The following is a 12,402-nucleotide window of genomic DNA, read 5'->3' as shown; positions in this document are numbered from 1 at the left end:
TAAACAGCCCACCCAATGGGATCAGGTGTGACACAGGAGGGGCCGCCAGAGAGAATGTGTTAGACTCCAGAGAAAACCTGAGACCGTGTGTTCCCTAAAGTCCTTTTATCAAGAAGGCACTCAACGGTCACCCAGACAAAGAATAAATGTGAGCATGCAGGTACATCCAGGGGGAGACCAGAAGGAAGGGAAGGTGAAAGAAATAAGAAAATAAAGTTTAAAAGGTAAAAGGGAGTTTTTCTTGGGAAGCCATGGAGCCCTGGAGACCCGTAATCGGCTGTCTCAGCGAAGGAGGCTTTGGAGAAATGTGCGCTCTCCTTCAGCGCTCTCGGCGCTCGCTCGGTAAAACCTGCTGGCCATGGGCGGCCTCTGAAGCTGCAGGCTGACTTATTATTTTGGCACCTCTGTCATCTCTTGTCACTTCAATTCCACTTTATCAAATCACTGATGTTGCCAGAAGCATCCGGATTACATGGAGAGGGACACACACATGCAGGAGCGAGCATCACCACTCCTGCAAATTTCATAATTATACGTCAGGGTGGCGGAGTACCGGGGTGACATCACTGCAGCTGCCAGGGCTGCCATCACTGCCATCACGTCATGTGTGAGGGGAGGGCTGGCATCCCTCTGCTATTGGGGGGGGTGTGGGGGGGGCACTGCCCTCTTAGGTGATTAGGTTTTGCATCCTGACACTTTCAATAAGAGACAGGACCTTCATAGACAGACTACCTCCAACACCTCAGGCCCACTCCCAAACACATCGGGGAACCCAAAGCAGTAGCCAAATGTACACATCACATAAATAAATAAATCAGACAATAATCTAGATGGAAAGCAAAGTTCTGTGGAACCGAAGAAAGACGAAGTCCTCAGGGAGAAAGACAGTAAAAACAGACCAAGTATTAAGGTAGTTGTATCTCTAGGAATCATCACCACCAACTGCAGCCAAAGGTTGGGCTAATTCCTGTATCATTCGTCCTATGAGATCAAGTTCAGGAAACAACAGAAGAATGATTTTTTACACATATATTTTTATTGATTTCAGAGAGGAAGGGAGAGGGAGAGAGCGATAGAAACATCAATGATGAGAGAGAGTCATCGATTGGCTGCCTCCAGCACTCCCCACACTGGGAATCGAGCCTGCAACCCGGGCATATGCCCTTGACCAGAATTGAACCCGGGACCCTTCAGTCTGCAGGCTGACACTCTATCCACTCAGCCAAAACAGCTAGAGCCAGAAGAATGATTTAGAAACAAGACTTCCTTTTAAGTGTCTGACTCAACCCACCAGTCCATGACAAAGCAGAAAAACGCACATGTGTGCATGTACGTGTGTGTCACCCTTTTTTGGAAACCAGCTGAAGCTTGTACAGAATGATCAATATGACTCCCCCACCAGTAAGCACCACAGAGCAGCCATGGGCTGGGGCGTCGCTCCCATCCTGACACAGGGCCCGAAGGCCGCCGGAGGCACGATGGAGCTCTGGGCCAGCTCTCACTGCCCGGAGCTTGTCTGAGTTGCTCATTTATCTTGTTGGTGATGGGACTGATGTTGTTTTAACAGCATCAGTTCTGGCATTCTTCAAAAACTACTGGCAATGAAAGTTTAAATAAAAAATAAAAAAAAGTATTGGGCACACACGTGTTTGTGAATTCCATAAAAGCCCAAGGGGAGCAGAAACATCCTGAACTTGGAAGCAGGGCAGAACCTGTGTTCACCTTGCCGTGAGCGAGTGTCTGGGGCAGCTCACTGAGGGCTGGGCTGGTGGGAACGGGTGAAAAATCCCGTGGACACGTGGTCAGCCTCAGTGGCAGTTTGTCCCACTCACAAAGCACATGAACCCGAGCAACCAGCAAGGAAACGTGCGATGAATGCAAACCTGAATGGAAACACCTTTGCCTGCTGGCCAGAGCAACACCCAACCCCAACTCTGAGAAGATCACGCAGAGGGGATTTAAGCTGCCATAGCGTTACACTCCTTAAGTAATGTATGGCAATTGTCTTTATTGAAAAACAAAATTTTGTGTTGAGACGTTTTCCACCACCTTACCCATCAGCAGGCGACGGAGCTATCACAAAATCAGGGCTGAAATAATGAGGGCATTGACAACAGTGGTACAGCTGCAGAGAGAAACATCTTTGGAAATTGTGGGATGACGTCTGGTACAGAGCCAGGAGATATGTGGCCTCAATCTCCTTATTTGACCTCTTTGGATTCAAGGTGTTAAAGGTAAAATGTTATCTGCTTGGGTGCACTCTGGACAGAAACTTCTGCAAATTCTTGTCAATAAAGAGGGAGGAGCCAGGTCTAACAGGGCCTTTGCCTGAGGGGATCCACACCTAGTGCAGCAAGAAGATAAAAGGGGGGGGGGCACTAAATGTGCCTCCTCTTGCTGCCCAAACATCTCATGGAAATAGATGTTGTCACTCCTTTATTTTGCTGCCCAAACATCTCATGGAAATAGATGTCGCCGCTCCTTTATTGCATCAGGATGGACATGGAGGCAGACTCTCTCCACCCAAAGCGCATATTTCAAATATAAGGACACACCCAGAAAACTCCAATACTGTATTATACATCCTATATATTCTATTTAATATTATTTAATAATATGCACTATGGGACATTATAATCAACCACATTCAACTAAAATCAGCACCACTTTTTAAAATAAATTGCATTATACACTCTTCATCAAAGTATCAGAAATAACACAGAGCAAGGAAGAGTATGATGAACCATTTAAAGCATGATTGTCTTAAAAAAATTAATTAATTTTAAAAAATAAAGCATGATTGTCTTGACGTATCTAACATCAGCACGCACATCACCTCTGCAAGCCACCGTCCAGCAAGGCATGCCTTAAACACTGCTTTAGATCACTGCGTTCTTGTTTTGTCTGAAACCAAGACAATGAAAAATATCGACTTACCTTTCTGTCCTCTATTTCCGCACAGGTATTGCAGTCTGCTTTGATATCCTGAGAGGAGGAGGAGAGAGAGAACAAGAGTCAGACCTGTGGCCAGGGAACACAGCAGCGTCGTTGAAATGCCCTTTAAAATAATAAAGAGCTCACCCTCCCGGCAGTGCTTCTCGAGCCATTGCTCTTTATAGCGCTTTTCCGAAGTATATGCCTTGGTGTTTGCATTAGAGACATATGGACGTCATAACTAAGCTTTATCACATGCAGATGTGGGTAAAGGCAAAAGCTATGGATCAGAGGCCACAACAAAGAGAAGCTGATGGTTCATATAATAATATGCTCCCCAGACACCTTTGTTCACATCAGCAGACTGCCCTCCATCAGACATAATGTCTCTCTCCCATTCCAGATGTAGAATAGTCACATCATCCTCCCTTTAGCACAAAACCATCACTGTCTACTTTTTTATCTTTCCATCCATCCATCTATACACCATCCATCTGTCCGTTCATAGATCTATCCACACATCCATCCATCCATCCATCCATCCATCCATCCATCCATCCATCCTCCTGCGATCAACCATCATCCACCCATCCATCCATCTATCAACCATCCACTCATCCATCTATCCATCCATTCATCTATCCATCATCCACCCATTCATCCATCTATCCCTTCATCTGTTCATCCATCCACTCATCCATCCACTCATCCATCCAGCATCCATCCCTCCATTATTCATCCATCCCTTTATCCATTCATATTTATTGCACACCTACATTTCTATGCATTTTTCCTTGTTGCTCTTAAATGTAATGGTGGGGGGGAAAAAACCCACATGGTTTCTACCTTCAAGGAACTCGCCAGTTAGACAGAATGGCAGATACACACAGAAGCAACTGCGACATTCATTTACTCATTCAAAAGATATGCATTCAGTACCTCTGACTTGCCAGGCTGTACTCTAGGCAGAGAAGATTCAGTAACATTCAAAACACATGGAGGGCCTGCCCTGATGCTACTGACTTTCTGCTAGATGAGACATACAATAAAAAGAAATGTGAATGAAGAATTTCTATTTTAGAAGAGGATGTGTACTATGGAGAAAAATAAAGAGGGAGATGAGGAAGGGAAATGCTGAGAGGAGGAGAATAAAAATTACAGTTTTAAAGAGAAGAAGCAACTGAGTAAAGGCTTGAAGAAAGGTGTGGAATGAGCTTGGGGCCAGTTGGGGAGGAGCATCTTGGGGAAAATGCATTGGACACGGTCAAGCTGGAGGAGGGAGGCCACTGGCTGGGGGGGAATCAGGTAGGGAAGCAGTGGGAGGCGAGATCAGTGAAGAACCACTCAGAAATCACTGTTTGTAAAATGTTAATAAAATATACATAACATTTACTATTTTAACCATTTTTCAGTGTACAGTTCAGCAGCATTAAGCATTGTTGTGCAACCATCACCAAAATCCATCTACAAACTTTATATATGTTTAATTTGCACCCAAGGATACTTTTTAAAATTGATTTTTAAAGAGAAAGAGATGAAGGGAAAGGGAAAGAAAGAGAGAGACATTGATGTGAGAGACAAACATTTATTGGTGGCCTCCCCTAAGTGCCTGGACTGGGGATCGAACCTAAAACCTAGGTGGTACCCTGACCGAGAATTAAACCTGCAACCTTTTGGTGCACGGGATGATGCTCCAACCAACTGAGCCCTAACTCCCAGGGTGGCTATATTTTGGAGAAGGGCCTCTAAGGAAATAAGTAATAAATGAGGTGATAAGGATGGGGCCCTAATCTGTTAGAATTAGTGCCCTTATAAGAAAAGAGACCTCAGAGATTGCTTGCTCCCTCTCTTTGCAGGCACACAGGGAGGAACTGTCATGCAGGACACAGAGAGAAGGTGGCCATCTGCAAGCGAGGAAGAGTCCTCACTAGAACCTAGCCCTGCTGGCACCCTGACTCCAAATCCCAGCGTCCAGAACTATAAGAAAATGCATTTCTGTTGCTGAAGCCATTCAGTCTGTGGTATGTTGCCATGGCAGCCAGAGTAGATTCAAACAAGGTTCCGATGATCTGCAAGGCACAGTCAGAGGCCACGATTTTCTCACTCATGCTCCTGTGTTCACCACCAAAGTCTCCGACTCACCCTGGACATTGAGTCAGAGAATGCCCCTTACTCTCACTAAGAACCCTCTTTGGAATTCATGCTCTAAGAACCGTAAAGAGAAAGCAGAGCCCTGACCGGTTTGGCTCAGTGGATAGAGTGTCGGCCTGCGGACTGAAGGGTCCCAGGTTGGATTCCGGTCAAGGGCATGTACCTTGGTTGTGGGCACATCCCCAGTAGGGGGTGTGCAAGAGGCAGCTGATCAATATTTCTCTCTCATCGATGTTTCTAACTCTCTATCCCTCTCCCTTCCTCTCTGTAAAAAATCAATAAAATATATTTTTTTAAAAAGAGAGAAAGCAGAGTTTATCTCGGTATGGGAGTGGTAAAAAGCGTAGATTATTTTTAAACATAAACGGTGCTGTAAAGAAACAAGGTAAGAAAGAGTAGCTCCCTGCGGCTTTGGTGTGTGTGTTTCCGCTCTTTCCTCCAGTGAAAATGTGTTGAATTTGCAGAGAGAGGCCCATATCCGATTCTGATTCACCCACACAGAAGTGGCAGGCGTTAACTTCCTAACCAAGTCAGTAACCCAGAGGCAGGTTTTGTTTCTAATCTGCCACCGAGGACCCACAGGCTCGGAAGAAAGCCATCTGGCTGCATCAGCGCTCTTGCCACCTTCCTAAGATTATTCGATTTCTTCTTGTCAGGATTAATTTACTAAGCCCAGGATGGATTTTTTTATTTAGATGATATTGTTGGTTTGTCATCCGCTGCAGATCTATGCAGGAGGCGCCCCGGGGGGATGGCACTCGCTTCGGAACAATGTTGGACTCAAATTGGAAAAATGCCACCTTGGTGGGAACAAATTATTGTTCGAATTGCTCCGAGTAGAGCTGGTGTCGCCAGATGGGCTCCGGCCTGACCTTTTCCGAACCAGAGTGGCTGCCTAAGTGCCTTAGTCCCACCGAAGACTTCGCTGGGAGGACAGTGCAGCTACTTACGCACTAAGTAGGAATGGGGAGCTATGCACTATCGCCAAACAATCAATTTCCCTACAATCCAGGGTGCTCCTTTCCACAGCCGGACACCCCAACAGTGACTCAATCACCGGCAACCCATGGGCTTCCACTCGGGCTTGGGTTCCCATCACAGGGCCCCGCCACACTTGTGGTGAGACGGTGCCTCAGTATCCCCATCTGTAAAAGGACGATAATAACCATTGCCTCACATGTCCCCACATGAGGCAAAGACCTTAGCATATGGCCAGTCATTGACCAATGTTGGCTGCTGCCCTGGCATCCTCCAGACGTCTTTGTGAGACCTACTTCCCATGGAGTAATGAGACTTAAAAATGTCATTTTTCTCATAAGACTCCTGAGTTCTTCTGGTTTCGTCATCAAAGCGCTGGCTGTCTGTTCTCTCCCCAGAGAGAGATTTCTTTTTTCTGCACGTTGAGTGTGGGTTGTTTCTAAGGATTTCTGTAGGTGAGGGTTATGTATGCCCACTGTGTAGGGCCCCCATCAGCATGGATCCTGGATCAATGGTCCCGGTGAACAGGTGGATATGCTGATATGCTGGAGGCCTCGTAGGATTCAGAAGGTAGGAGCCTGTGGTGGGTTGAATAGTAACCACCACCCCAGGACCCCCCAATCCTGGGAAAGGTATACCCAGGTCCTCTCCCCTGAAATCTGTGCAGGTGACCTCATTTGGAAATAGGTCTTTGCAGCTGTGATTATGGATCTTGAGATGAAGTCATCCTGGGTGATTCGAGTGTCCTCTTAAGAGCCAGGGAGAAAAGATGGCCATATGGTGACAGGCAGGGACTGGAGCGATGTGGCCACAAGCCAAGGAATCCGGAGCTACCAGGAGCTGGAAGAGGCAGGAAGGACCCTCCCCCAGAGGCTCTGGCAGAACTACACCTGCTGACACCTTGGTTCCCGGCTTGCAGACTGTGAGAGGATAGATCCCTATTGTTCTGAGCCACTGCACTTGGGAACTAAGGCCTCAGGGAGCTTCCAATGCAAATCTCCTTAGTTTGATACTTATCCCTGAGCAAAGGAAGGGGTGACCCTGGGACCACTCAAGCAATCCATGCCCTAGGGGAGAAGAAAAACCCTTTAACAAGAGACCCCAGCACAGCCCTGAGTTGTGCTCGGGGGCCCTGTGTTTGCAGAAGACAGTCCTTGGAACTGGTGAACGATTTCAGGGGTCAGTCCTGGCGGGACAATGGAAAGAAGGGACCAGGAGCTTGCATCTGAGTGGGAGCTGAGTAAGGATCCTGCATCTTGGACGCAGCGCTGTTCTCCTGGCCTGGGACACTCACAAAGTCCCCGAGTGATTCATAGGAAACACTTGCAGCTTACGTCATCTCTGGGGACCTGGGGACCTGGGGACAAAGCCTAGGGTTCACCTGACAAGGCCGATCAGGCTTATGATCAGCTGCCCTTCTGCTGGGGAAGAAACCCGAGCGTTTCCCTCTTCCTTTTCAAAGGGGAATAAAAGCTATGGCAAGATGGGTTATAACACTACAAAAAAATACCTTTCGACATCACACTCCAAAACTAATGCAGGAGCACATTTCACATTTGAAATCAAAATTATGGAGAAGAGGAAAACTAGTTTTGCCTCTACCCTTCTAGGTTCTTGGCTGAAGGCCCCTCCCATAACAAAAGACAGATTAACAGGAGAACAATGCAAGGAGAGACCCAGGAAAACTAAGTAACTCCCCACAGGGAATGGCCCAAGCCACCACCTCAATTACCATCCCCAGCTAAAGACAAAAGATGCTGGGGCGTGTTCTGGGAGGTTATCTGGAAAAGCAGAATAATCAAGGGAATGGCTGCTGCACAGATTTAAGTCATTGTCTCCATTGGTGAAAGTTTCTGGACATTTATCATCCTTCTTTCCCTGGGACAGAGGGAGACACCCTTACAAGTGTAGGTTTCCCTTATAAATATAAATTTCTCTTACAAGAAGGCAACTTCTACTCTGTTTTCAGAGCTTCTCCTGAGTCTGCTGTTCCTTAAAAATAATCACCCTCAAAAATCCTTATGCCAAAGAGGCGTATTTGGGGTGACAAATTCTGCTCCCCTTCCATTGTAAATGGTTTCCTTTTCAACATTAGTTTCCATGATAGTTTGGACTTAAGTTTCCTATTGTTCTAAGGAAAACAATTACTTCTAATTTAAAAGAATACAACCAATACGTTTAAATTCTTGGACTTGGAACACAGTGATTTACTGAAACCTAAATTCTTAATATTTTTTTTTTACCTTAATAAATGTGCTGTGCTCAGCACGGCCCATGGTGAACCAGAGGCGGGTGGGGGCAGTGAAGGATTAAAGAAGACAAACAAGAGAATAAAGCTGGGGCTAGGTGGGACACTTCTTTCGGATGGAGAGACAGTGCCACAGCCTGCAAGCCATGTCTTTATTTTATAGCCAGATTCCAGTAGGCAAAGTAAGGGCGTAGTCAAGATGTTTACAATGTTCTTGCAGGTTTCGAAGCTACTCAATTACATGCACCAAGAAGTCTCTCAAGCATTGTTTTGGTAGCACTTGCCACACCTCCCACAGCCTATATCACTTAGCCACTTGGGACCACAGGTTTGGACCAAAAGGTCAAGCTTACAACTGTAGCCTTTGGCTATAATTGTGCTGGGAGGGCTTTGCCCTCCAAGCTTGGACTTGCATGTGGCTTTGCCACGAGAGGACTGTGCCCTCTCATTAGTCCGAGGCTTGAACCTGTCCAAACGCTGTAGCTGCTCTCCACAAATAAATACTCAGACTTAAAAAAATAAACATAAGCCATAAGGACCATTTGGCCCAATGCTTCCATTTTGTAGATGAGAGAACTGAGAGTCAGAGAGGGTAGGGAATTGGCCTGGACAGCTAAAGGCATGAGAGGGATTGGAATCCATCTGGTCTACCTGCTATGTATTTTATATTTTCCTACACACCACATATTATCCTTGAATCTGAACATTTAAATCATTGGTCTAAATTTAAATGCCTTAATTAAGAATAATGATTTTGACTCAACTTTAAAATAAACTGAATAACTGTATTGTCTTGTAACCATCATTTTTCCAAATTTGAAGTCATGTATGCCATTTGGATGAAATCTTCAGTCTGTGCTCAGTCAACCAAAAACACCAACGTTCCAATAAGGCCCCTTGAATATATGAAGAATAGTCTAAATCGTGTGCACTGACTTAACTTTACCCACTTCATAACATGTCTCCATTCACAGTTGCTCAGTTCCTGCAATACCATATGTGGCCAGCAGATGGAAGCAAATAACTTCGCAAAACATCAAAAGCTTCAGGCAATAGACCAGAACATCCAATTCCCTGGGTCTGCAAACTTCGTGAAATACCACAGTCTTTTTGCTCCTTCAGAATTTAAGTCTCAAATGACGATGTGTTTTAATTAATCAGCCTTAATTACTTACCAGGGATGTGATAATTTGAGGAGGCATTTTATTAGTATGTGTTAAAGAAGTTTCATTCTGATAGAGATCCCTGTTTCAAGGCACAGGGTATGATTCTGAAAACACTGAGGTTTCCACCTAAACGTGAAGAAGACCAAGAATCTAAGCGCTACTTCACCTGGAATCATACAAATGGCCAAAACAGTAAGTAAACTACAATCTCAACATAAATCCATTCAACCAAGAGAGCCAAATCTGGCTTAATTGGCTAGGTCAGAATGCCAAGTTGCTGACTTTATAAGTATTTGGAGGGACTTGAAGGGGGAATAGAAGTATTTTATTTGGGAGAGGGTAGCAGGAGAGGTTTGTACAGCCAGAAAGAGCACAAAACAATCCCCACACCCAGCTTTTGTGCATGTAAGAGAGCAGGGCATTCGTCTAAGACGTCTGCCTTCTTTCTCTGAGGATAACACATTCTCCCCAGGAATTATTTTGTTGTCTTCATCCTAATTTTTTTGCCTATGGGTTATGCTCATATGTTCTTTGGCTAATCCCGTCACCTTCTTTCATTCTAATGTTTTTTTCCAGCTTGGTTCTCAGGGGACAGGAGCGAGCTGGCAGGAGCCCAGCCAACCCAGGGCTGCTGGCTCAGCACAGTTAAAGGTGATGCGGAGGAAGGCGGTGCCCCTCAGGTAGGAGCCCTGTGTCAGGAGGTGAACTCAAACCAAGGGTCTGTTTGCAAATAAGAGCTATGCATAGGCATCACAGCGGGAGTGTAATGAGAGCGCTTTTAATTAACTGTAAAAGTAATTACCCATATTAGATGTAAATCGCACTTGTTTTTACATGAGGTGAGTAATTTCAGTGCAGCTTTTAAGAATAATGCTGGTGGAAGAGCTGTCAGCTGCAAACCCTCCCTACAAGCCAAGGTGCTAAACACAGTTTGGGGAGAAACACCACAGCCAGCCCTGGCTCAGCCCCTGCTGCTCCCCTTTTCATTTAGCTCACCCCCGTACCTGTACACCCCTCCACACTGTACCCCTGCATCTGAACACCCTCCACGCTGTACCCCAGCATCTGAACACCCTCCACGCTGTACTCCCGCATCTGCACACCCCATCCACGCTGTACCCCCGTACCTGTACACCCCTTCACACTGTACCCCTGCATCTGAACACCCTCCACGCTGTACCCCAGCATCTGCACACCCCATCCACGCTGTATCCCCGTACCTGTACACCCCTTCACACTGTACCCCCGCATCTGCACAACCCTCCACGCTGTACCCCTGCATCTGAACACCCTCCACGCTGTACCCCAGCATCTGCATACCCCATCCACACTGTACCCCCGCATCTGCACACCCCTCCATGCTGTACCCCCGCATCTGAACACCCCCTCCACACTGTACCCCTGCATCTGCACACCCTCCACGCTGTACCCCCAGCATCGCACACCCTCCACGCTGTACCCCCAGCATCGCACACCCCCTCCACGCTGTACCCCCGCATCTGAACACCCCCTCCACACTGTACCCCCGCATCTGAACTCCCCTCCAGCTGTACCCCCGCATCTGCACACCCTCCACGCTGTACTCTGAGAGGGACCCACACAAAGGCTTCCGAATCTTAGGTTGGTTGGTTGGTTTGTGGCTTCTGGCTTTTACCTCCCGGATGATCCCAGCACTTCCTTTGATGGGCTCTGTGAACACTGAAAGAATAGGAACCAGGTGAAGAAAGAAGCCGACCAGGCCAGTGGCTTGTGCCCCGTGAGCTAAAGTGAATACAATACCAAGCGAACAGATTACGGAGGAGGCAGGTGTGGGAGAAAGCGAGCCAGCCTCACAGCGATCCCTGTGTCCTTCACAGAGGCTGGCATTGGCCCTGAAGTTCCTGGGGCAGAACTTCTGATGAGGATGGATGTCTGCATCGCCTGCCCCCAAGCAAAAAGGCAGCGCTCCCTTGAATTTATAAATAGCAGGAGGAAAGGACAGAGGTCGGGTGCTGGGAGGCAGCGATGGCAAACCTGGACTCCCTGGATGGGGAACGGAATTCAGATACCTGCCTCTGGGCTCTGAAATTTCCCTGAGACAAGATTGAGGTGGGTCCCCAAACCTCCCTTTTGAACCAAGGTGAAGCATAAACAGTCAGGAAGGAGTTTGCAAATACGAAATTACAGTACTGGGTAATTATTTATACTTTGATAGGCACCTTCATTAAGGGATTTGAGGATGCAATTATCAAATTGAAGTTCAGCACACTCCAGTTAAGCAACTGAAGATCAGGAGAGAGGGCTCAGGAAGGCGGGGCGCCCCCACCCTTCAGCAGCAACTTAGTGGCCAATCAGGGCCCTTCTGAAAGGAAACTGGCCTCCTATTTGAATAGCATGAATGGGATTCTTTTCCTGCCTGTGGCCTCCTTTGGGTTTCTGGTTGCTTTGTGTTGTTATTAATGCCTCTTTGCCTTAAAAGGAGCCTAAGAGGGAGCTAAAGCAGGGAATGAACTGGTTTGATATAAAGCCCAGAGAACTTAATCTGGTTCAGGATCAACCAAGGGACAAGTCATACCTGGAATTTGTATCTCCAATTCTTGTTCCTTTCTATAGGGCCACACATGTTTCCCTAGGTCTCCTATAGCTGATATACCCTCAATGTATCTGCCTCCACACTGTCTGTATAAAGCAGTGACTTTCAACCAGTGTGCCCCAAGATATTTTAAAACGTGCAATACCGGACTATTGAGTGAGAGGCATTGATCTCTTTTCCCTTAGATTATCACATAAAAAAATAGCAAGAGTCAATACAATGGTCATCCAATGTGAATGAATCAGAATTATACCTTTTTTTTGTCAAATCCATAAAAAATATAATACCTGAGAAACCTCAGGAATGGGTCTCCCTTGTTTCAAATCCTGCCTCTGCCACCTAACCCTACGTGG

The 12,402-nt window shown here is 46.5% G+C and overlaps 1 protein-coding gene across 5 annotated transcripts in view; it reads right to left on the bottom strand.

The window, feature by feature from the left end:
* Nucleotides 1-12,402, bottom strand: part of RBFOX1 (RNA binding fox-1 homolog 1) — a gene marked incomplete at both ends in the record, with an annotated part of 1,044,696 nt that overhangs the window by 896,667 nt on the left and 135,627 nt on the right. For all 5 annotated transcript variants that reach the window (XM_079761233.1, XM_079761220.1, XM_079761226.1 and 2 more), the window contains one exon: nt 2,938-2,985. In XM_079761233.1, coding sequence (XP_079617359.1) covers nt 2,938-2,985 — 48 coding nt within the window. The remainder of the gene's footprint in view (nt 1-2,937; nt 2,986-12,402) is intronic.

The sequence above is a fragment of the Cnephaeus nilssonii genome (assembly GCF_951640355.1).
Source record: "Cnephaeus nilssonii genome assembly, chromosome: 2".
Lineage (NCBI taxonomy): Eukaryota > Metazoa > Chordata > Mammalia > Chiroptera > Vespertilionidae > Cnephaeus > Cnephaeus nilssonii.
This window is presented reverse-complemented; position numbering and strand designations above follow the sequence as displayed.